The 21,738-nt window shown below is 43.3% G+C and overlaps 1 protein-coding gene across 30 annotated transcripts in view; it reads right to left on the reverse strand.

The window, feature by feature from the left end:
* Nucleotides 1–21,738, reverse strand: part of CSGALNACT1 (chondroitin sulfate N-acetylgalactosaminyltransferase 1) — a 327,223-nt gene that overhangs the window by 28,227 nt on the left and 277,258 nt on the right. For all 30 annotated transcript variants that reach the window (XM_049094800.1, XM_035700129.2, XM_049094809.1 and 27 more), the window contains one exon: nt 16,140–16,356. In XM_049094800.1, the coding sequence (XP_048950757.1) occupies nt 16,140–16,356 (217 nt within the window). The remainder of the gene's footprint in view (nt 1–16,139; nt 16,357–21,738) is intronic.

Below are 21,738 nucleotides of genomic sequence, written 5' to 3' on the forward strand. Positions count from 1 at the left end.
CACAACCGCCTGCATTTGTATTGGTCTTACCAAGAAGACAATGAAATGGAAACGTGCCAGCCTAGGACATGAAAACACAGGTGCAAGAGGACATGGGTCCAATCTGCCACAGGTTTAGCCCATGGGGCAACCTAGTGTCATGGAAAGGGCACTGGGTCCTTACCTTTCTTTGCCAGAAGTCTATTTAGGACATAAATTCCATTTTCCAGATAAGAAAGCTAAAGTCCAGATAGGGTGAGGCTAGCATCTCTATCTATGACCTTTCTTGTATCTGCCCAACATAAACTGTCTTAAAAGTTGAATGAACAAAGGTAAGAAGACATTGTTTCACGTAGGACTCCAAGAGCCCTTCCTTACACCCGAGGGGATGGTGAGGCAGGAGCCAGGTTAGGGCAGCTCGCCCTTCCCAAGCAGACACAATCACCTTCACTGCCCCTCATTCCTCCTCTGTGACTCAGTATCCAGGTGCCTGGCACTCATATTGTGGGGCCCTGAAGGCCCTTCAGGGTTCCGACCTCTGGCTCTGGACTGGTCCAGCCCTGCTTTCTCCACCACAGCTGATTTATGTATCCATGTCCTGTTCTCTGAACAGTTAACACATACACTAATCTGGTAAAATACTCTGCTGAGGGTTTACCACATAGACATATGTAATATGTGCAAAAATCATGTATAGATATGCCTATATGAATGTATATGTGAATATACACATGTGTTTATGTGAACATGTGTGTGCACATATGTGTGTGCATAGTTTAAACAGGAGTTTTCTGAAAGCAAGTTAATGAGAGAGTCTACTGGTGGAATAATATTTTGTGATATTTTGACAGTTTACACATCTTTCCTTTTTCATTCCTTTTGTCTCTATATATTCACTACTTTCCTTCACCTCCCAAACCACAGTCCACATCACAGCTTTCCAGAAGTCCCTTAGTTCTCACTGTAGACCGATTTATTCAGTGCTTTTTATAACAGCATCAGAGAGGAGTAACTGCCTACCTGGGTTGCTGGGAAAAATCCAAAGATGTAGGAGATATGGTTCCTGTGCTCCAAAAACTTGGGAAATAAAATGAGCTCAAATAAAATAATGACACCTTGTGGCACAGTTAACAAATACACAGAACTCAGAAAGCACGGTAAATCCTATCAGCTGGAATGGCCAGGGCCTGAAGGATAGATAGGGTAGAGGAAGAAGAGAAGTCCAGAGGGAAGAGCTTTCAGGGAAGATGATACTGACCCAAGGCTGGAGTTAGCAGGGCTCATCCTCGTCACAAGCTTGGTTCTGAGAATCTATTTGTTTCCCGTGGAAGAAAGGTAACAGCTGCCTCTGAAACCTGATGGCAAAGCTCTTAGACACAGACAAGGGATCAGGAACAGAGGCCCAGCGTGTGACAACGTGCTTCAAACTGAGAGCTCCCTCACGGACCCTGTCCCTGCAGATCGATTCATCACCTACTGACAACAAAATCTTCTGTCCACAAAGGATCTCTTTTGCAAACCTGCCAGATGATGCTTAATTTTTTGCCAGGGGAGAATGAAAGCACACACACAGCACCAAGCACCCCCAAAACAGTGTTTAAAATGGCATGTGTAGTTGGAAAAAAAAAATGTATCCCAGAATCAGCAGAGTGTTACCTGCTGAGCCTGAATAAAAGGCATTCTTGTTTTTCTAGTAACATCTTTGTTGGCATTTTAAAATCATTTGAAACAGTTTCTGTTTTCACTCTTCCTTCAGCTGAGGCTTCCCAGAAAGGCAAAGCAGACTTGGTTCTGGGGTGCTCCTCCACAGTTCCATTTCTTGTACTCATTTCTTCCTTCCTTCCTTCAATGGACAATAACCAAGCAAGCAACACACTGTGTGCCAGATGGTCTACCAGGGGTCTTTTTCTTTTTAATTTTTTTTAAATTAATTAATTTATTTATGATAGGCACACAGTGAGAGAGACAGGCAGAGACACAGGCAGAGGAAGAAGCAGGCTCCATGCACCAGGAGCCTGACGTGGGATTCAATCCCGGGTCTCCAGGATCGCGCCCTGGGCCAAAGGCAGGCGCTAAACCGCTGCGCCACCCAGGGATCCCTACCAGGGGTCTTAAACAATGGATAAGACATTTCTGCCCTTGGTAAGTTCTCTATCCACCATACACAGTTAAAACTACCTATAATACAACAAAAAAAAATGCTCTACAAGAGAACAAGCACAAGTGTTATGGAAACACCATCGCCAACCTGTCTGAATGATATTGTCATATTTATATTTTTCAAAGAACCTTTACTAGACTCCATTCCCTGGAATGAAGTGTGCGAGGAAAGAGTGTGTATGTGGGTGACTATGCACATGAAGATGTGTGTGTTTTGGTGTGATTATTTGTGCCTGGTTCCTTCGAGCCAATGTTGGTGCCCTTGGTAGCATGTCTCTGTAACAACCATGGTAGGGCTGTAACAAAGAGTATGGAGTGAATCTCAGGGAAACCCAACTTCCTAAGAACTCTTCAGGAAAGCTCTTCATTTCACATGGATGCTTTGTATTAGCTCCACAATCCTTCGTGGTCATTCTAACATCTCAATCTAGAAGCCTAAAAATTCTGTTTCTTCACAAAGACCTTCTTTTTTTTCTTCTTCTTTTTCAATTGAAGTATAATTAACATAGTTACATAGTTTCAAATGATCCAGCAATTCTGTACATTATTCAGTACTCATCATGATGAGTGTTTTCCTAATCTCCTTCACCTACTTCATCCTCTTCCTCGACCTCCCCTCTGGCAACCACCAGTTTGTTTCCTATATTTAAGAGTCTGCTTGGGCTTTTTTGCTTGTCTCGATTTTCATTTGTTTTGTTACTTCCACATATGAGTGAAGCCATGTGGTATTTATTTTTCTCTGACTTATTTCACTCAGCATACCATTCTCTAGGTCCATCCATGTTGCTACAAATGGCAAGATCTCATTCTTTTTTAATGGCTGAATGATAGTCCATTGTGTGTGTGTGTATGTATATATATATATATATATACATACACACACACACATATATACATATATATATCACATCTTTATCCACACTCATCTATGGATGGACATTTGGTCGTTTCCATAATTTGGCTATCATAAATAATGCTGCAATAACTATAGGGGTGCATGTATCTTTTTGAATTACTATCTTTGTTTTCTTTGGGTAAATATCCAGAAGTAGAATTACTGGGCCATATGGTAATTCTATTTTTAAGTTTTGGAGGAACCTCCATATTGTTTTCCAAAGTGGCTGCACCAATTTGCATTCCCACCAACAGTGCACGAGGGTTCCTTTTTCTTCACACCCTTACCAATACTTGTTGTTTCTTATGTATTTTATTTTAGCCATTCTAAAGGTGTAAGGTGATATCTCATTGTGCTGATTTGCATTTCCTTGATGATTAGCGATGCTGAGCATCTTTTCATGTGTCAATTGGCCATCTGTATGTTTTCTTTAGAAAAATCTCTATGCAGGTCCTCTGCCCATTTTTGGGTCAGATTATTTGTTTTTCTGGAGTTGAGTTGTATAATTTCCATATGTCTTTTGGGTATTAACCCCTTACAAAATATGTCTTTGGCAAATATCTTCTAATAAATGAATTCAGTAAAATCACAGGATATAAAGTTAATATAAAGCAATCTGTCATGTTTCTTTCTATACACTATAATGTAGCAGAAAAAGAAATTAACAAACCCATTCACAATTGTGCCAAAAATATATATCTAGGAATAAACTTAACCAAGATGGTGAAAGAACTATACTTCCAAAACTATAAAACATTAAAGAAAGAAATCAAAGATGACACAAACAAATGGAAAGATAGTCTATGCTCACAGATAGGAAGAAAACTAGTATTCTTAAAATGTCCATACTACCCAAAGCAATCTATATATTTAATGCAATCCCTATCAAAATACCAAGAGCATTTTTCATAAAACTAGAACAAATAATATTAAGATATGTGTGGAACCACAAATAGCCAAAGTAATCTTGAGAAAGAACAACAAAGCTGGAGGTACAATTCCAGACTTCAAGCTGTACTACAAAGCTGTGATCATCAAAGCAGTATGGTCCTGGCACAAAAGCAAACCCATAGATCAATGAAACAGAATAGAGGCCAGAAATAAACCCATGATTATATGGTCAATTCATCTTTGACAAAGCAAGAAAGAATATCTAATGGAAAAAAGACAGTCTTTTCAACAAATGGTATTGAGAAAACTGGACCAGCCACATGCAGAAGAATTAAACTGGACTACTTTTTTACACCACACACAAAAGTACACTCAAAATGGATGAAAGACCTAAACGTGAGACCTGAAACCATAAAATTCTTAGAAGAAAACACAGGTGGCAATTTCTTTGGTACTGCCCGTAGAAACATTTTTCTAGATATGTCTCCTGAGGCCACGGAAACAAAAGCAAAATTAAACCATTGGGACTTCAACAAAATAAAAAGCTTTTGCACAGCAAAAGGAACCATCAACAAAACAAAATGGCAACCCACAAAGATTTTGTCTTTTTAAGATATATTTTTTTTTTTCTGGGAAAACAAACAGTTCCTTCCCCCTGAGGATACTGTGCCACAGAATACAGGGACTAATTAAGATATATTTCCAGTCAGAAAACATGTATAGCAGTCACTTTTACAGTTGCATTTTTATTTCTCAAGAGACAGAAAGCATATCATGGTCTTTGAGTTCTGTTGCTAAGCCGGACAAATGCACTGTGGAAAGAGCTACTTGACCATTGTTTACACACTCCGTCCAGAGATACGGAAAGAAGCTCCCATGATCTGCCCGAGCTGTGGAGGTAGCCAGGCACGTGATCCAGGCTTCCTAAGGACCAGCCTAGTACTTGTATACCTCAGGTTACCTTGGCAGGGTGAAGGACGTACTTATGAAATCTCACAGCATTGGGTCTTGCCAGTCTAGGACTCTAGAGCTGGATGGGTTTGTGTGACCTGGAGGAGGATGGAAGAAGCCTCAACACTCCAAATGTAAACTGGCCATGAGGAAGGACTGTTTAACTTGCATTCTTGATGGGACCAGTCAGATGGGACTGAGCCATCTGGTAGACTTGGGGCTGGGGGAACCCAAGGCCTATTTGGAGGAAGCGCTGGATTCCCAGGGAGAAAACACATCCTAAAGTAGGGTTTCTCAACCTCATACCACTGACATTTTGGACCAGAGAATTCCCTACTGTGGGAGGAGCTGTCCTGCGCATTGCAGGATGTCTTGCAGTATCTCTGGCCTCTACCTGCTGGATGTCAGTAACACTCCCAAGGCCCCACTCAGTTGTGACAAGCAAAAGGGTCTTCAGACCTTACCAAATGTGCCAGGGCAGAGGGTACAAAATACCCACCCTGGCCAGAACTACTATCTTACGGAAGAATCAGGTTCAGTAAAACACCAGAGTTGTCAGAGGGGTGCAAGACTCTGAAAACACACATCCCCAGGATTTGTCCTGCTCTATAGTTGGCTCCTATAGACTCACGGGGAAGTTCTAGAGAGAAATGGGGCTGCAGAAAACACAGAAAGGCTCTCTTTACAGAAAACATGATTATGAGGGGGTATTAGGAGCTCCAGCCAGGACCTCTAGGGAGTTAATGTGGTGGTGTTGGCACCATGCAGGCGGCACTGGCAGCCTCTGTGGTATTAGCAAGTGCCAATGACTTTGGCTGTTGTCAGAAGCAGTGTGTGGGCATCAGGCAGCTGATGCCTGGGTTAGTCAGTGGAAGCTGAACTTGTATTTGAGCATATGTGAAACATTCCTGAGGATTCCTAGAAAGACCAGGAGGGCACAAAAGGCTGGACGTCTTGCCACAGAAGGTGACAGAGACAGAGAAAGAAAATTGTGTTTTAAGATTTTTTTTATTTGTTCATGAGAGACACAGAGAGAGGCAGAGACATAGGCAGAGGGAGAAGCAGGCTCCGTGCAGGGAGCCCGATGCAGGACTTGATCCCAGAACCCTGGGACCATGACCTGAACGGAAGGCAGACACTCAACCACTGAGCCACCCAGGTGCCCTGGAAAATTGTATTTTTATATAATTAGCAGTAGCTGTTTTTATACCTCGGGCTAAGCGGCCTATGGAAACACAGATTCAAATATATTTACTGAGCAACTTTGTGGTACAATGCAGTACTCTTATTGGAATAAGATTTTGAGGATCCCTCGGTGGCTCAGCGGTTTGGCGTCTGCCTTTGGCCCAGGGTGTGATCCTGGAGACCCAGGATCAAGTCCCACATCAGGCTCCCAGCATGGAGCCTACTTCTCCCTCTGCCTGTATCTCTGCCTCTCTCTCTCTCTCTCTCTCTCTGTGTCTTTCATGAATAAATAAATAAAATCTTAAAAAAAAGACTTTAAAATATAATTATTTATGGTGCCTGTGAGGGGGACCAACCACTTAGGTCGGCTTGGGATTCTCCAAGTTTTAGCACTGGTATCCCAGGAAACTTTTCAGTCCCAAGCAAACTGGTACAACTGGTCACCCTACCTGCCTCAGGGACCAGTGTACTGGAAGGAATGGACAGCTAAAGAAAGTAAGGACAGATAGATTATCCAAAGATCCAGAGGTGTATCAAGCCCAGAGACTGGGAAGATTTGAGAGGAGGGAGAGGGGTCTCAAGGAAGAGGGAGTATCCAAGCTGAGCCCTAACAGGTGAGTAGGCTCCACGCAGGTGAGAGAAGCAGAGAAAGGGTTTTCTTGGCTAAAGAAGCACAGATGCCAGGAAATTATATCACCATTCTTTCCCAAGTCAACTTTCTACTCAAATATATCAGGGATGAGAAGTCTATTATTTACTTTTAATTATGTCCTGTGCAAACGAGATAATATATACGGAATGACCCATTGGCTTCCAAATGTTACCTACAGTCTACAATGACAACAGAAGGAAACTGCTTATAGCCAAAAGACACTAGACAGGAGGAACAGGTACCAACTGAAAAGGGAAGGGAGAGCGACTGGGGCCTCCTGACATTTGGTTTTAAAAAATAATATTCTTTTTTTGGTTTGGTGGTTCCTTTCCCCCTCCCCTAGCCCTGAGCAGAATTCCTGGATTCCATTGCTTGACTAGCCCAATCGGTGTTAAGCAATGAGACTGATTTTTGACTCTCAACCAAGCAATCATGACTCACTTTCCTGGTTGCCCATTTCAGAAGAGCAAACGGATTCATTTCCAATTGACCATTTCCTACTCTTGGGTAGATGTTTTCACATAATCTGTGGCTCAAACAAAAGAAGAAACACCTTCTACAAGGTCCCCAAATAGAAACTTTTCTCTGAATAAGGTGAATGATGGAAATTAGTGTTTCTTAGATATATGAACCATAAAACTTTCCTGGGTGCCACATGGGTATAGAGAAAGGGCCCGTGGGAGAGGGAGAGGGGCCTGAGTGGGAGGGAAAAAGATACTGTGGAAACTACATTAGTTTTCCTTTTGAAAAACAGACAACCAGGGCCCTATCTCAACCACAATGCTCTATGTGATGATGACCTAAGGTCTTCCTGTTATGCCAGTTTAGCCCTATCCTCAGGGCTCAGTTCAGTTTCTGCAATCCATAGTCATTGTTTTTAAAAAAATTCAGAAATCTCCAGAAACATCTCAACAGTTCTAGGCAGAAAAGGGATTAAAATATCACTAAAGAAAATTTAAGTAAAAGATGTCCCTGATCCTGTCTGAAAATACCATAAATGCGTTGGGAGGGATGAGAGAAAAGTCAGAAGAAGGAAAGAAAGAACATTAAAACAAAATTAACTACCAAAGTCTGAGGAGAATCCTAGCAACATGAAAAAGGGTTCACAGACCAGCTGGAAGTAGTCAAAATAAAAATCAAGCAAACTTGAACTGGGAAAGACTCTAGAAATCATAGAAACATCATTTGCATAAAAATATATATATTTTTTTTCTGGGAGAGGCTCAGAGATAAGGACACAGAGGCAATCTATAGCTTTGTTATTATGGGTTTCTTCCTGCTATCACAAACTACACCAGGAAACAACTGACTAGTTGAGACCTACAACACCGAAACCAAGGGAAACCAGACAGCCAGAAAAGCAAACGTGAGAATAGTTTCAAAGGCAAATTAGGTGATTAAAAAAAAAAAAAAAAGAAGTAGAGCAGGAGAGGAGGGGGTAGATTTAAGTTAATATGCTGTTGGGCAAAGGGGGAGCATCAAAACAAGGCTTGATTTTAAGCAAGCTCACCCAGATGCACTCCTATTTCTGGCTACAGGTAAAGGGATCTGAATGATGGTCCTCCAGACCCACCAGAGGTCCATGGGGCATTCACGGGAGATGACACAGCTCCTGGGGACTGAGGGTGCCCCAAGGGAGATGACACAGCTCCTGGGGACTGAGGGTGCCCCACGGGCCAGGACCACACACAGCACAGAGATCCGGCCTGCCAGAGTTTTTAAAAAGCCATCTCTTGTGAACAACGATGAACAACGATGGCACCACAAAGTACCCCCCACAGTAGCCAGACCAGAGCTCCAGGCTGCTCCTGCCAGCTGCCTTCCTGCTCCTGGAGAGGACAATACGATAGCTTTAGCTTTGTTATTTCTTGTAAATCTTAGGATTACCTCTTATTTAATGACCTCTACCTCTCCAATAAAGGTCTTTCAGGTCTAGTGCTGGGAGAAAGCTTTTCGCCTTCTTTTCCTTACTGAAGGCTGAAATAAACCAGCCCGAGTCTTCCCCTTGTCCCTTTGTCTGCCAGGAAGTTCAGAGCTGGCATTTTTGACAATCTGCAATGGTTACCCCTTAGTTCTGGCTTCCAGGTTTACCTGTCCTCCATTCTGCATTGTTGGTAAGTGTCTTTGTTAGTGACCTTTATAAAAATGGTTTTGTTAAATTGGTATTTTTCTATAGACACAAATAATTTTTTTAAAAATTTTTATTTATTTATTCATGAGAGACAGAGAGATAGAGAGAGAGGCAGAGACACAGGCAGAGGGAGAAGCAGGCTCCATGCAGGGAGCCCGACGTGGGACTTGATCCCAGGACCCCGGGATCACGCCCTGAGCCAAAGGCAGACGCTCAACCGCTAAGCCACCCAGGCGTCCCGACACAAATAATTTTTAGGATTAGTTAAGATGACTCAAATAATAATGAGAATAAATATCTTAGTTCATATACTCCATGTACCCAGGAATCAATTCCGTCCCCAGGGCCTGGCCCTGACAGAGTTCTGGAATATAAAAACTTGGTCTTTGGTTCCCTGCAGATTGTACCCATGCCTGGCCATCACCTTAGTAAGCTGATTTCTCTGACCTAGTCTTCCCTAGGGGGCCATTCTCTCTGGGGAATTCCAGGTTCTACATCTATTTCTATTGTCTAAGAAGGCATATTTGTTATAATTCCTAGCCATTTGGCTCCTTTGTAGGTGAATAGTTAGCAAACTGATGCTGAAGTGAAAAATAAAACAAAACCCTAAATCTATCTGTAATAACCAGTGTCAGAGCTGCAAGAGAACCCATCTGGAAGGTACTTTGAATTTACAGGAAATACTAAAGCCAGCTATATAAAGCAACTTGTAAAAAATCCCTCATTCAAATGCCATCAGGACAAAGAGTGTCTACATTTCAAAGGACATGCACTGGAAGGATAACGTTTTAAATACATTAATCTCAAACTGATCATTGCAAACCCTGTACCAAAAATAGTGGCAAATGGCAAGTCTTGCTACTAATAAATGACCAACAAACAGCACATAATCTTCACATGGAAGACAAGAAGACAGTGGAAGACACAGAAGATTGTATTTTTGCCTCATGTGGCTCCCACCTCCAGTCACTCCCTCCAGGAGACTGGGAGAAGCCACCCAGGCAGAGAGAACGTGGCCCAGGGGAACGGCTGGTCTGGGGGAGACAGGGCCCAAATCCCAATTCAGGATCCTGGTGAAGGAAGAACCACAGTGGAGTATGTGGTCTCTTCACCTTATGTGGGAAGTAGAGAGGGACAGTAGGACTATCCTCATTATAGTTTATGAACGAACCCCTGCAAATAATAGGGGGTGGGCAGAAGCAAAGGAAAAAAGATGATCATAATCAAGATCCTTCTTTTTTTATTTTTATTTTTTATCAAGATCCTTCTTAAGAGTGGAAAGAGGAGAAGGGATGGGCGATGCTGACACTCAGTTGAAGCATCTTCTATGTACCCTTTGCAACACACACACACACACACACAGCCAATCATTAAACAGAAGGCCAAAACCTTATCTTCTTTCCTCTTTTTGATTTGTGGGGGTGGAATGAGCTGCTGAAGACAACAGGTACAGGTAAGAGAAGTAAATTCACGAGGCTGATTGATGTTTCAGGCCTCAGTCCTTCACTGAGGGCCAGTTGTGAGAGCCAAATCATCCTCTCCTCAGGACAAAGACTCATCCACCACTAGACAGAGTGAGCCTAGCACAGCGCATATCCATGCCAGGGTGCAGAAAAGCCACGGGAATTAGGAACCTCCAATGAAGGTCACACAAAGCCTCCACTGAGTTCCTGCTCTCCTCCCTCTGTTCCTGGAGACTATAAATAAAGTGAATAGAACAATAAATCCCCTGCCCTCAGAATACAGCCAGGAGTGGGACACAGACAGTTCTCCATCAAGACAGGAAGGCAGCCAGGGAGAATCCATCCCCTACAAGGTCAGAGGGAACAGTCTGAGTAGCCCTCTGTGCGCCAGGCAGAAGGAAGATAAAGAGCTACCTCACAGCAACCGTGTCTCAAGAACAGTATCAAAACTAAAGGAAGAAAGAAGTAAGAAAGCAATAGCATTCAACAGTAAATGAAAAACCCAGTCTGAAAGAAAATACAATTCAAACAGAAGAAAATATCTTATACATTTCACAATTCCTTAATAAAAATGTGAATTCAATAAAAAAGATAATCCAAGAAGAAATGACAAAAAAAAAAATTAAAAGGCACACTCTGTGCTGAGAAAATAAGATGCAGCCCAAACACACAGAAGTACTAAACTAAACACAGCATGGGACAGAATAGATGCATCTGAAAATCAAATTGCTCATCTCAAGGAAAGCCTTATGTGAGAGCAGCTAAAAGAGTAGGCATTAAGAAATAGAAGCTAATGCATAATTAAAACACCAAAAAATTTTCCTGACATGAAAGAATCCACAAAGCAAAATAGAAAACTCAATTAAACATAGGAAAAATATGAGCGAGAATAACAGACACGGTGATGAGACATATCCTGATGAAGCTACTATGATTCAACACTCGGAGGAATTCTTCAGGCACTCAGGCAAAAGCCAGTCATTCTTAAGAGAGACCAAGTAAACTTGTCCTCACATTTCTCTATGGCATCATCAGATGCCAGAAGAATGTCTCCAAACTCCCAGGAAAGAAAGTGTGCCCAAGAATGGTAAGCCCACCAAGTTATCCTTAAATCAAAATGACTGTGAGTAGACTCTCCACTCTCAAGCACTCACGACCCTTCTTGAAAAAAATTTCTCATTCATTTGGGGAATATAAATAATAGTGACAGGGAATAGAGGGGAAAGGAGAAGAAATGGGTAGGAAATATCAGAAAGGGAGACAGAACATGGAAGACTCCTAACTCTGGGAAATGAACTAGGGGTGGTGGAAGGGGAGGGGGGGGTGGGAGTGACTGGTTGGCGGGCACTAAGGGGGGCACTTGACGGGATGAGCACTGGGTGTTATTCTGTATGTTGGCAAACTGAACACCAATAAAAAATAAATTTATTATTAAAAAAAAATTCTCTCCATGGATTCTAACTATGCAAGACCTCTGGGCTGCAGCCACTGTTGTCAGAGGGCTGCTGATGGGTCCATGCAATGTACATACAGACTCTGAAGCCACAGAGCAGAACACAAAGGCTGCAACCCTGACAGGGTAAAAGTAGTAGACAGCCAACACCCTGGAGGATGGTAGGCGGGAGAGGGAGAAAGAATGACCATGCTGACTTCCTCTTCTTGGGGTGACTTTTCTCTCAATCCAGTCTAAAGTGAGAATATGCAGCAAAAAATACACAATAATTCCAATATTTCCTGTTATGCAAAATCTTTTTTTTTTTTTTTTTTAATTTTAGAGGGATCTCAGAGGCACCTGGGTGGCTCATCTGGGGAAGCATCCAACTCTTGGTTTAGGCTCAGGTCATGATCTCAGGGTTGTAAGACTGAGCCCCATGCACTGGGCTCCACACTGGGCACAGAGCTGCTTAGGAGTCTCCCTCCCTCTGCATCTCCTCCCCATGCACTTTGTGCGTGCTTTCTCTCGCAAAAAAGGTAATCTTAGAGGGATCTCTTCAGAACTTATACTCTCTCACAGTAGAGAAATGTTTTCTTAAAGATCAGCAATTTCTTCAGATTATACTTCAGATTCACTTCTATAAATTGAGTCAGGTAAAAATGTAGTTCTTCAATTAAAAACAGTATCTAGTATAACTCATGTTGTATTAAAGAATTTCTAGCTAGCAAGTTATTCTTCTATCTGCATATATTCAAAGAAAAGTACCTATGATACAGTTCAATTAATGTTAAAAATGGCTAATTTGGGGAGGCAGGGCAAGGAGTGGATTTTTAAATAATTCATTCCTTGTGTTCTGTATTATTTAAATATTGTATAAAGCTATACATCTCTTTCACAAATTAAAAATCCACATTTAAATTATAGTGGCCAAAAATATCTTCTGTTGAATTTTTAAACAAAACATAAAACATATGGCAACTACATAAAAATTTACAAAACAGAATTCAAAAGAAGAAAACAAAAGTCATTCATCATGCCATTTGAGGTCCCAGCCAGAGTCAATATCTGCTAATCTTGTAAAAGAAGGGATTTCATAAAGACAAGGTCAAATATTTAATAATAGACCCTTGTATTTTTTTCCAATACTTTTAGGTTTGTATTAATTCTATTTAATTATTTAATGGACCAGCGTTTACTCTGAGTTTTGGTATGCAGTAAGAATTTAATATTTTCTGCTGTTTGATGAGTTGCCATACACTGAACAGTCCGTTCTCTGCTGGCTGATGTGAAATGCCACAGAATTAAATCCTCTCAAGTTTGCATACCCTTTCTTATTCCATTTTTGCAGAGACCCAACACACTCAGAAACCCCTAACATACAGACTCCCCACCAGCTTCTGCTCTAGTGTCCTCTGTCCTGAGTAGCTTTCTTTGTGACCCATTGCCCCTTACTTTTACTTCTGCTGCAGCTCCCAGCTCTGTTCCAGGAGCTTTAAGGCCACACGAATACAGACACCACCTCTAGAACTCATCTTCTTGCCTGGTCGAGTGTCGAGCACACATAGGCCTTCCAAATATCCTACCTAAGTAGTAAACCTTCCCACCCACCTTCTCCTGCCTCTGTGCCACAGCAGACATTTTACTGGTTTTTAAAACATTAACTAACATTACATTTCATTTCACCATCTGAATTTTGGAGACTGGCAAGCTAGTCATTTTACCTTTTTCTTTTCTTTCTTTTTTTTTTTTTAAGATTTTATTTATTCATGAGACAGAGAGATCAGAGACATAGGCAGAGGGAGAACAGGCTCCTCACAGGGATCCCCATGTAGGACTCAATCCCAGGACCCCAGGATCACAACCTGAGCCAAAGGCAGACACTCAACCACTGAGCCACCCAGGTACCCCCATTTTACCTTTCTCAACAATATTTCCCCTCTAGTTTTAGTCCTATTGTTAAATACATGCAATCCTTATGACACTAAGGCAATAGCCAATCATATATAACCTAGAGAATCCTGCTACCCCGGGGCCACAGAGCCCTACAAAGGACCAGGCAGACACTGCTTCAGTGTAAGCACGACCTTGCCAAGCTCAGCAGGCTCAGTGACTGGCCTTCATGACCAGCTGATGCAAATCTCCTGGCCCTTAATCTGGCAAGCTCTAGGCAGCTTCCTAGCCAAAGAAACTTACTACAAACTAGAAATGGGCCTACCCACCGCTGGAAGCAATGCTTTGACTTAACGCCTAGTGCCGACCACAGGTTTAGTCCTTCTTGGGAAATCATGCTTGATCAACCAGCAGCACCCTGCCATCCCAAAGAGAAGGCAGGGGACACAGAGACACCAAAGGAAGGCTGCAAGAAGCCAAAGTTCCACAGACACACTTCACTACTGGAGCTAGAGAACACTGTTGACACTGGAGTGATGGTGCCCAACAGAGCATCTACAAACTGGGAACAGATGACAAGATCAGCCTGCCCTACTCTGCATGAGGTCACAATATAAGGCCCAACTCCTAAACCTGGGGAAGGAAAGACAATGGGCATTGTGATGGCTGTCTTTATAGGTCTGAGAGGCTATGATGTCCAAGACGGAATGGATTTGTTCAGTCATTTCCTTAGAGGCTAGAACTAGACCCACTGGGTATGAATTACAGGGAGGTGGACGACAGATCCAAAGAATAGCAAGTTTTCTATCTGGAGTTGCTCAACAACAGAGCAGCCTGCCCAGTGAAGGAGGCAGTTACCTGGCACACACGCACATGTGTTGTACAGAGTACTGAACGTCAAGGATGCTCTGGAGGGATCCTGAACTAAGGGAGGAGCAGACCAGGTGACTGCCAAAGGTCTCTTCTGAGACTATTGGATTCTGGCCCTAAAATTTATTTATTTATTTATTTTTTTAAAGATTTTATTTTTTATTTTTTTAATTTTTATTTATTTATGATAGTCACACACACAGAGAGAGAGAGGCAGAGACACAGGCAGAGGGAGAAGTAGGCTCCATGCACCGGGAGCCTGATGTGGGATTCGATCCCAGGTCTCCAGGATCACGCCCTGGGCCAAAGGCAGGCGCCAAACCGCTGCGCCACCCAGGGATACCCTAAAATTTATTTAGATAAGAGTTCCCCTTCAAATGTAAAAATCTTAAAAAGACTGCACCTAAAATTTTGAGAAGTATCAACCCACACCCTTACACAGCATTACTGGCTTTTTACAATGTGAATTTAATGATAAAAGATTAAAAGTAAATGTGAACGGCGCCTGGGTGCCTCAGTCCATTAAGTATCCAACTTTTGATTTCAGCTCAGGTCAGGATTTCAGGGCCATGATTTACAGGTCAGCGAGGAGTCTGCTTCTCCCTCTCCCACTATCTCTCCCCTCATTCATGTGCACTCACTCAAATAAATAAAATCTTTAAAAAACATAAAAAAACATAAAAATAAGTTATCTTTCAAGATTTATAATTAGACATATATAACTTTTATCTTTATAATAAGCTAGCTAGGTAAGTTAGCTTACCTAGCTACACCGGTGACCGGTGATATGAATGTTAGCCATGATAGCTTATAAAAGCTGATACCGCACATAAAGGGCTTCAAGATACATACGTAAAAACTACATTACTGCATCTGAAAACAAACCCTCACAGGGTGCCTGGGTGGCTCAGTCAGTTAAGCGTCTGCCTTCAGTTGAGGTCATGATCCCAGGGCCCTGGGATGGAGCTCCGTGTTGGGCTCCCAGGCTCAGCAGACGGTCTGGTTCTCCCTCTCCCCACTCTCGTGCTCTCTCTTTCTCAAATGAATAAATTAAAAAATCATAAAAAAAGAAACCCCTCTTTTTGGGCAGCTATAAAAGCGTGTACTTGGAAACTTCTTGGAATAATTCAAAATTTAATCTCTGAGATGTAGGTTTGAATAAAAAATGGATGCTGATTCAATCAATCCTAGCAGCTGCAGGAGCAGGACAGCCCATGCAGACTTGGGCAGCTGAGGGCACACACCCTCCAGCCAAGTCCACGGGTGATGGGGGCGCTGGCCTTCCAGAGTCAGGGAGAGGCCTCCCTCCACTGGTGAGGCAGCGTGGCCTGTGCCGTATCTCAAACCCGACCCTAAACCCAAGCTAGCCCTGGACACAGTAGGCATCAGGCCATTTCTGCAGATCCTGGTGAGAAGCCACCCTTCAGAATTTTTGCTTCGGAAGGTAAATCTGCTTGTCTGGCAGTTTTCTAGTTGCTTTAGGGAAAGGCAAAGGATAATTTCACATGAAGGAAACAGTTGAACAAGAAGAGAAAGGGGCCTTTGTACTTGGCTGGGGAAACGAGCGCGATGACAGGAAATGATACCAGCATTTTAACACATGCCACACTGAGGAAGGTAAACATGTACCAACCGACCTGAAGTTGTGCATGAACTGCCGGAACTTGTCTACCCGCTTTGCCAGTGGCACGATAACGTTGATGAGTGTGTTGCCCATGTTGAGCTTTTCTTGTTTTACTTTCATGATAGGGCCAAAGGGTCGAAACAAGACAAGTCGCCTGAATTCATGCTTCTGCTCCCCTTTGAACGTAAGCTCATACAGAGTGCCTTTATCCTTCTCTGTGCGGTAGATCCCTGTTGACGGAAACACAAAGGTAGTTTTTAAAATTAACCTTGGCTGCTGAGTATTTTTTTTTACAGCCGAGGTCTAGCCCAAAAGGCCTTTTAAAACATTAAATCTCTACATGTAATAAGTATTTGAGAACCCCAAATGCTCCCACATTAAAAATCCCCAAGAAATCAAAATACCATCAATTCAAAATCATAGTTATGAAGACTTCAGATAAACACTAAAGTTTGTGATGTTGAATACAAAACTATATTTATACCATACAGAGGCAGTCAGAAAATGGACAGTAGAGAAACATGCGAAAGTAACATCGGCTGTGATGTGGAGTTGGGTTGTACAGTTTTTTCTTTTCTGCTATTATCCACACTTCCTGCAATATAATTAAATACTGTAATTAGGGATCCCTGGGTGGTGCAGCAGTTTGGCGCCTGCCTTTGGCCCAGGGTGCGATCCTGGAGACCCGGGATCGAATCCCACGTCGGGCTCCCAGTGCATGGAGCCTGCTTCTCCCTCTGCCTGTGTCTCTGCCTCTCTCTCTCTCTCTGTGTGACTATCATAAATAAATTTTAAAAAAATTAAAAAAAAATACTGTAATTATTATCTTTATTTAATTGTAAAAGAATGTTAAAGTTATCTGTTAGGAATTATAGCCATTTCAGATAAACTGACCAAAGCAATCTATTTAGAGCACTTCGGAGGGGCCCTTTGGAAGCTTCTGGAAGCACTAAAGCTCATGATACATAAAATACCCAGCACAGTGGCAGGTGCACATCTTATTTAATTCCATATTACCCTTCCCACCTCTGAGAAGCAGCACAGCCAGTGCTCCAGAGCCAGACTACTTGGAATACCTATTTAAGGCCCCCCAAACTGTGTTCTATGCCACGTTACTGGTACTGAAATGCCACAGTTTCATTTGTCAAGTTGAAGTTGTGACCCGTCAGCTCTCAGGATGAGCCTCCCAAGGGCCTGATGTGACAGACTTTTTCCAAAGAGGCAAACAATTCCCCACCACCTAGATTCCACTGCCTTCCTGACATCGCTGGTATTGTGGGTGTTTTTTTCCCCAACAGTCAGAAAAGACTCCCATACAAATCCAACCAATCACCAGCTAGGCTCCTTCACCTTTGACCTCTGACTCCCCATGTTTCCTATTGCAGGTCTCTTCCCTCCTCTTCGCCTAACTCCCAGCTTTAGCTGGAACGCCCCTCCTTGGTCTTGGAGGAGCTGCAAAAGTGCATCACCAGGGCAATAACTGGCTGCACAAGGGTAGTGACAGTTCTCCAGGCCTCTGGCAAGCCACCCCTCCATTTTTCCTCACTCCCTCTACGCTTCTGGGCACTATAGGTCTTCCTCACAAACGCTGCCAGGTTCTCTGCTCCACTCACTGCTGTGTCAGAGCTTTTCATCCTTAGGCCTCTCTGATCCTGTTCAAAGTCTGGATCTCCTTCAGGTGCCACAGAGAAGAGTCTGGTACTGCGGGGTTTCAAGGTAGCCTCATCTCTCACCACCATCTGGAGGGCCTGCCTCAGGATTCAAAATGCGCAATCCGCTGGCAGCCTGCACAGTGACCCGAGGGCCCAAGCGCAGTCACCAGTGGGAGCTCTTGTCTGAAGACCCCCCTTCAACTCCTTGGGTAACAGGGCATACTGCTCACAGGCCTCAGAGGCAGGGAAGGTGAGAGAGGTTTTGCAGGGCTCATGCTGGAACAGAATTCAGAGTCCCTGCAGGGCCATTCATGGCAGAAAGGAGGGGGTTCGTTTCTCAGGAAGCTCAAAGGACTTCTTTGAAAATGTGAAGTGGTTCCCTTCAAAGTCTGTTCATTCTCTCAGGCAATTAGTACTCACTGAGGAAACAGGCTCTTCCCCACCTCCAACGCTGTCTGCAGCAGCTGGGGAAACCACCAGCTTCCAGGGGTAAAAGGAGGCAGGGAGGGAGGAAGGAGCTGCTCTTAGGAACAGTGTCCACACAGCTCACACGGGCCTACCAGGGGTGGCAGCAGGGCCTCAAGCTCCTGTTCCCGTGTCAGCCGGTGTACCTTCTCTATAAATGTGGGCAAGGCTGCTGACAGTTTAATGTGCAGATAAAAATGTACGTGGGCTGAAGAGGGTTTTTTAACTAAGTCATTTTCTTTTTCGGCATCAGGATAAGAATCACTAACTTTTAAAAATCAGAATCCACAGATTTGAAAGTGCAGGTAGAGATACATGAACCCATCTGAAGAGATTGGCATCTACTTATAAAGACCCAGAGAATATACTAATTCTTATTACAGGGCTTCTCATGAGCACGTCAGAAGAACCGCAGTGGCGGCGCCCGTGTCCTCAGCCCAGTGTGCCAGGCAGCAGCAGGATCGGTGGCCTCAGGCACAGCCCTGCAAACTGGGAAGGCCAGGGTACCTGGGCTAAGCCCACACGCCACCAGTTCAGCTGCTTTCTCACTGTCTTCCAAGTCCCATGCTTGGAAAAAGTTATTACATCAACTTTTTAACATATTTCCCCATACTCTACCTAATTAAATTAATTATGCCTTATAAATCTCATTTAGATCTCTTAATTCCATTTTAAATAAGTCATATAGAAAAATCTCTTGCAGCCTGTGTCCACTAAAGCCCACACCCAGCCTCCACCCACCACACCCCCAGGCACACCCTCCCACACCTGCACACTCTCAGTCTGCTTGTAACACAAAGGACAACACCTCAATGGATCACTGTGCCTCCTGGAGATCTTCAGAGGTGGAAACACTAGGAGGTTGAGAAGGGCAGAAGCATTCTGAGGCAAAAATGGCCTATCAGCTAGCCAATGAGCTGGCATGCACCAGCATGTCAAATGCAAAGCAAACTGGTTTTGCATAGGATAACATCATTTTATGCATTATGCAAATTAAAGATCAAAATAAAAACTTTGGAGCTAGTTGAGATTTGGGGCTAGATACCCTAATTGGCACCCTCTTTTCCTCTCTTTCTCCCCATAGACACTATGTTTACTTTGAGTTTGGTGTTTCCACTTCCTGAGCAAGCATCCTAGTGCTCATCTTCTGTTATTCTAGGGGACCAGGCTGTTCATAGGATGACCCACTAGGGGGTGACCCCTCCAGGCATCCAAGACATAGCTCCACGGTCTGCTGCTGATGTCTGCTCCTTCAGCAGGTGAGGAGCTAAGCAGACATAGGCCCTTCTCGGCATCTTATCATCAACATAGGATCTCAGAAATCAAGAAGCTGGAGGTTAAGGGGGTACCACTCCTTACCCTCACACTCTTACTTACCCTCACTCAGTGAGTGTACACAAGTGTGGCCAATGCTGCCTGCTGATCACAGAAGGGTCTCCACTGTCATCCCTGCCTTTCCCACCTTCTCACATGGAGCCTAGGTCAGGTCTCTCAGCAGGATAACTACAATCCTCTGCCAACCCATGTCCCACTCCCAGGGCCCAATCCATCCTGCACATATGGACCTCAGCTTTCCTACAGTACTGTTCTAACCCTGCTTTTCCCTCACTGGCTTCTTATAGCCTAGAGAATAAAGTATCAAGACCATGGCCAGGCCTTTAAGACCCTCCATACTATGGCCTCAATCTACTGTCCTAATTATAGGTCTTGCCAGAGGCCTCATGAGAAAGATGGGCTCTAGTCGTGCATATACAACTGCTCTTCCTCCTTTGAGAAAGTGGAACCCTCCTGCAATGCTGGTGGGAAAGTAAAATGGTACAGCCACTATGGAAAAGAGCTTAGCAGTTCTTCAAAAAGTTAAACATAGAGTTAATCACATGATCTAGCAATGCCATTTCTGGATATGTACCCAAAAGAAATAAAAACAGAGACTCGAACAGATCCTTGTACACACGTTCATACCCCCATTGTTTACAATATCAAAAGATGGCAACAACCCAAACCTCCATCAACCGATGACTAGATAAAACATGGTAGATACACACAATGGACTATTACTCAGCCTTAAAAAGGAAGCAGATTCTGACACACGCTACAACATGAATGAATCTCAAAGACTTGTGCTATGTGAAATAAGCCAGACACAAAAGGACAAATACTCTATGGTTGCATTTATATGAGGTGTCTATACTGTCAAACTCCTAGAGACAGCAAGTAGACTGGTGATCCCAGAAGTGGTTACCTGGGGTTGGGGGGGAAGAGGATGGGGAGTTAGTACTTAATGGGCCCCAAGTTTCAGTCTGACATGATGAAAAAGTTCTAGAAATGTGGGCTGTAATGGTTACACAACAGTGTAAATATGCTTAACGCCATTGAACTGTACACTTAAAAATAGTTAAAATGGCAAATTTTACATTATGTATACTTTACAATAATAGTGGGTCTCCCCTGAAGAGGCCTTGAATTTTCTTAAGACACACTTCCCCACCAGTCTACCTTTTGTCTCTTAAGCTGAACTCCTCCTTTGGGACCCAAAGTGGCCATTAAATCCTCCAGACACCCTGGTCTTCAGAGGCTTTTATTTAAGATTTATTTATTTATTCATGATGGACACAGAGAGAGAGGCAAAGACACAGGCAGAGGGAGAAGCAGGCTCTCTGAAGGGACTCAATCCCAGGACCTCAGGATCATGACCTGAGCCAAAGGCAAATGCTCAACCACTGAGCCACCCAGGTGCCCTGGTCTTCAGAGATTTTAAACTTTTCTTTGCTGACCTATTTTTTTCAGTTTCTCAGGACTCTGGAGATCATCTAGTCCAGCCCTGTTATTTGACAAGTGAACAAACAGAGTCTCAGGGCAGTTGTGATCTATCTGCCTGTGCCCACCAGACTTTTCAGTGACTGCCTGGAACATACCCCACTCTGAGAGGTTACTCCCTAGAAGTCACTTTTCATATGCAACATTAGCAGCTCAAAGCAGGGCAAAGATGCAGAAGCATGAAAAACAGAAGTCAGAATTAACAATATAAAGTTCATTGTAAAAACCACCATTTGGCCACACAGATAATTTTCACATCCACCCTTGGGACTTTTCTTTTACGCTCACTCAACAATTTTAATCATCTAAATTCATAGTCTACAAGACATTCAAAGTAGTAAATCTTAAGAGGGAATCTTTTTTTTTTTTTTTAAATTTTTTATTTATTTATGACAGTCACACAGAGAGAGAGAGAGAGAGGCAGAGACACAGGCAGAGGGAGAAGCAGGCTCCATGCACCGGGAGCCCGACGTGGGATTCGATCCTGGGTCTCCAGGATCGTGCCCTGGGCCAAAGGCAGGCGCCAAACCGCTGCGCCACCCAGGGATCCCAAGAGGGAATCTTCATAAAAAATATTTTGAACAACAAAAAAAGAGTATATGAGGAAAGAAAATCTAGAACAGGCGGAAATGCTGACAGTAGTGCACAGTGGCGTCCTGACAGGGAGGGAGAGGGAGA

Source organism: Canis lupus, chromosome 16 (assembly GCF_003254725.2).
Source record: "Canis lupus dingo isolate Sandy chromosome 16, ASM325472v2, whole genome shotgun sequence".
Taxonomy (NCBI): Eukaryota; Metazoa; Chordata; class Mammalia; order Carnivora; family Canidae; genus Canis; species Canis lupus.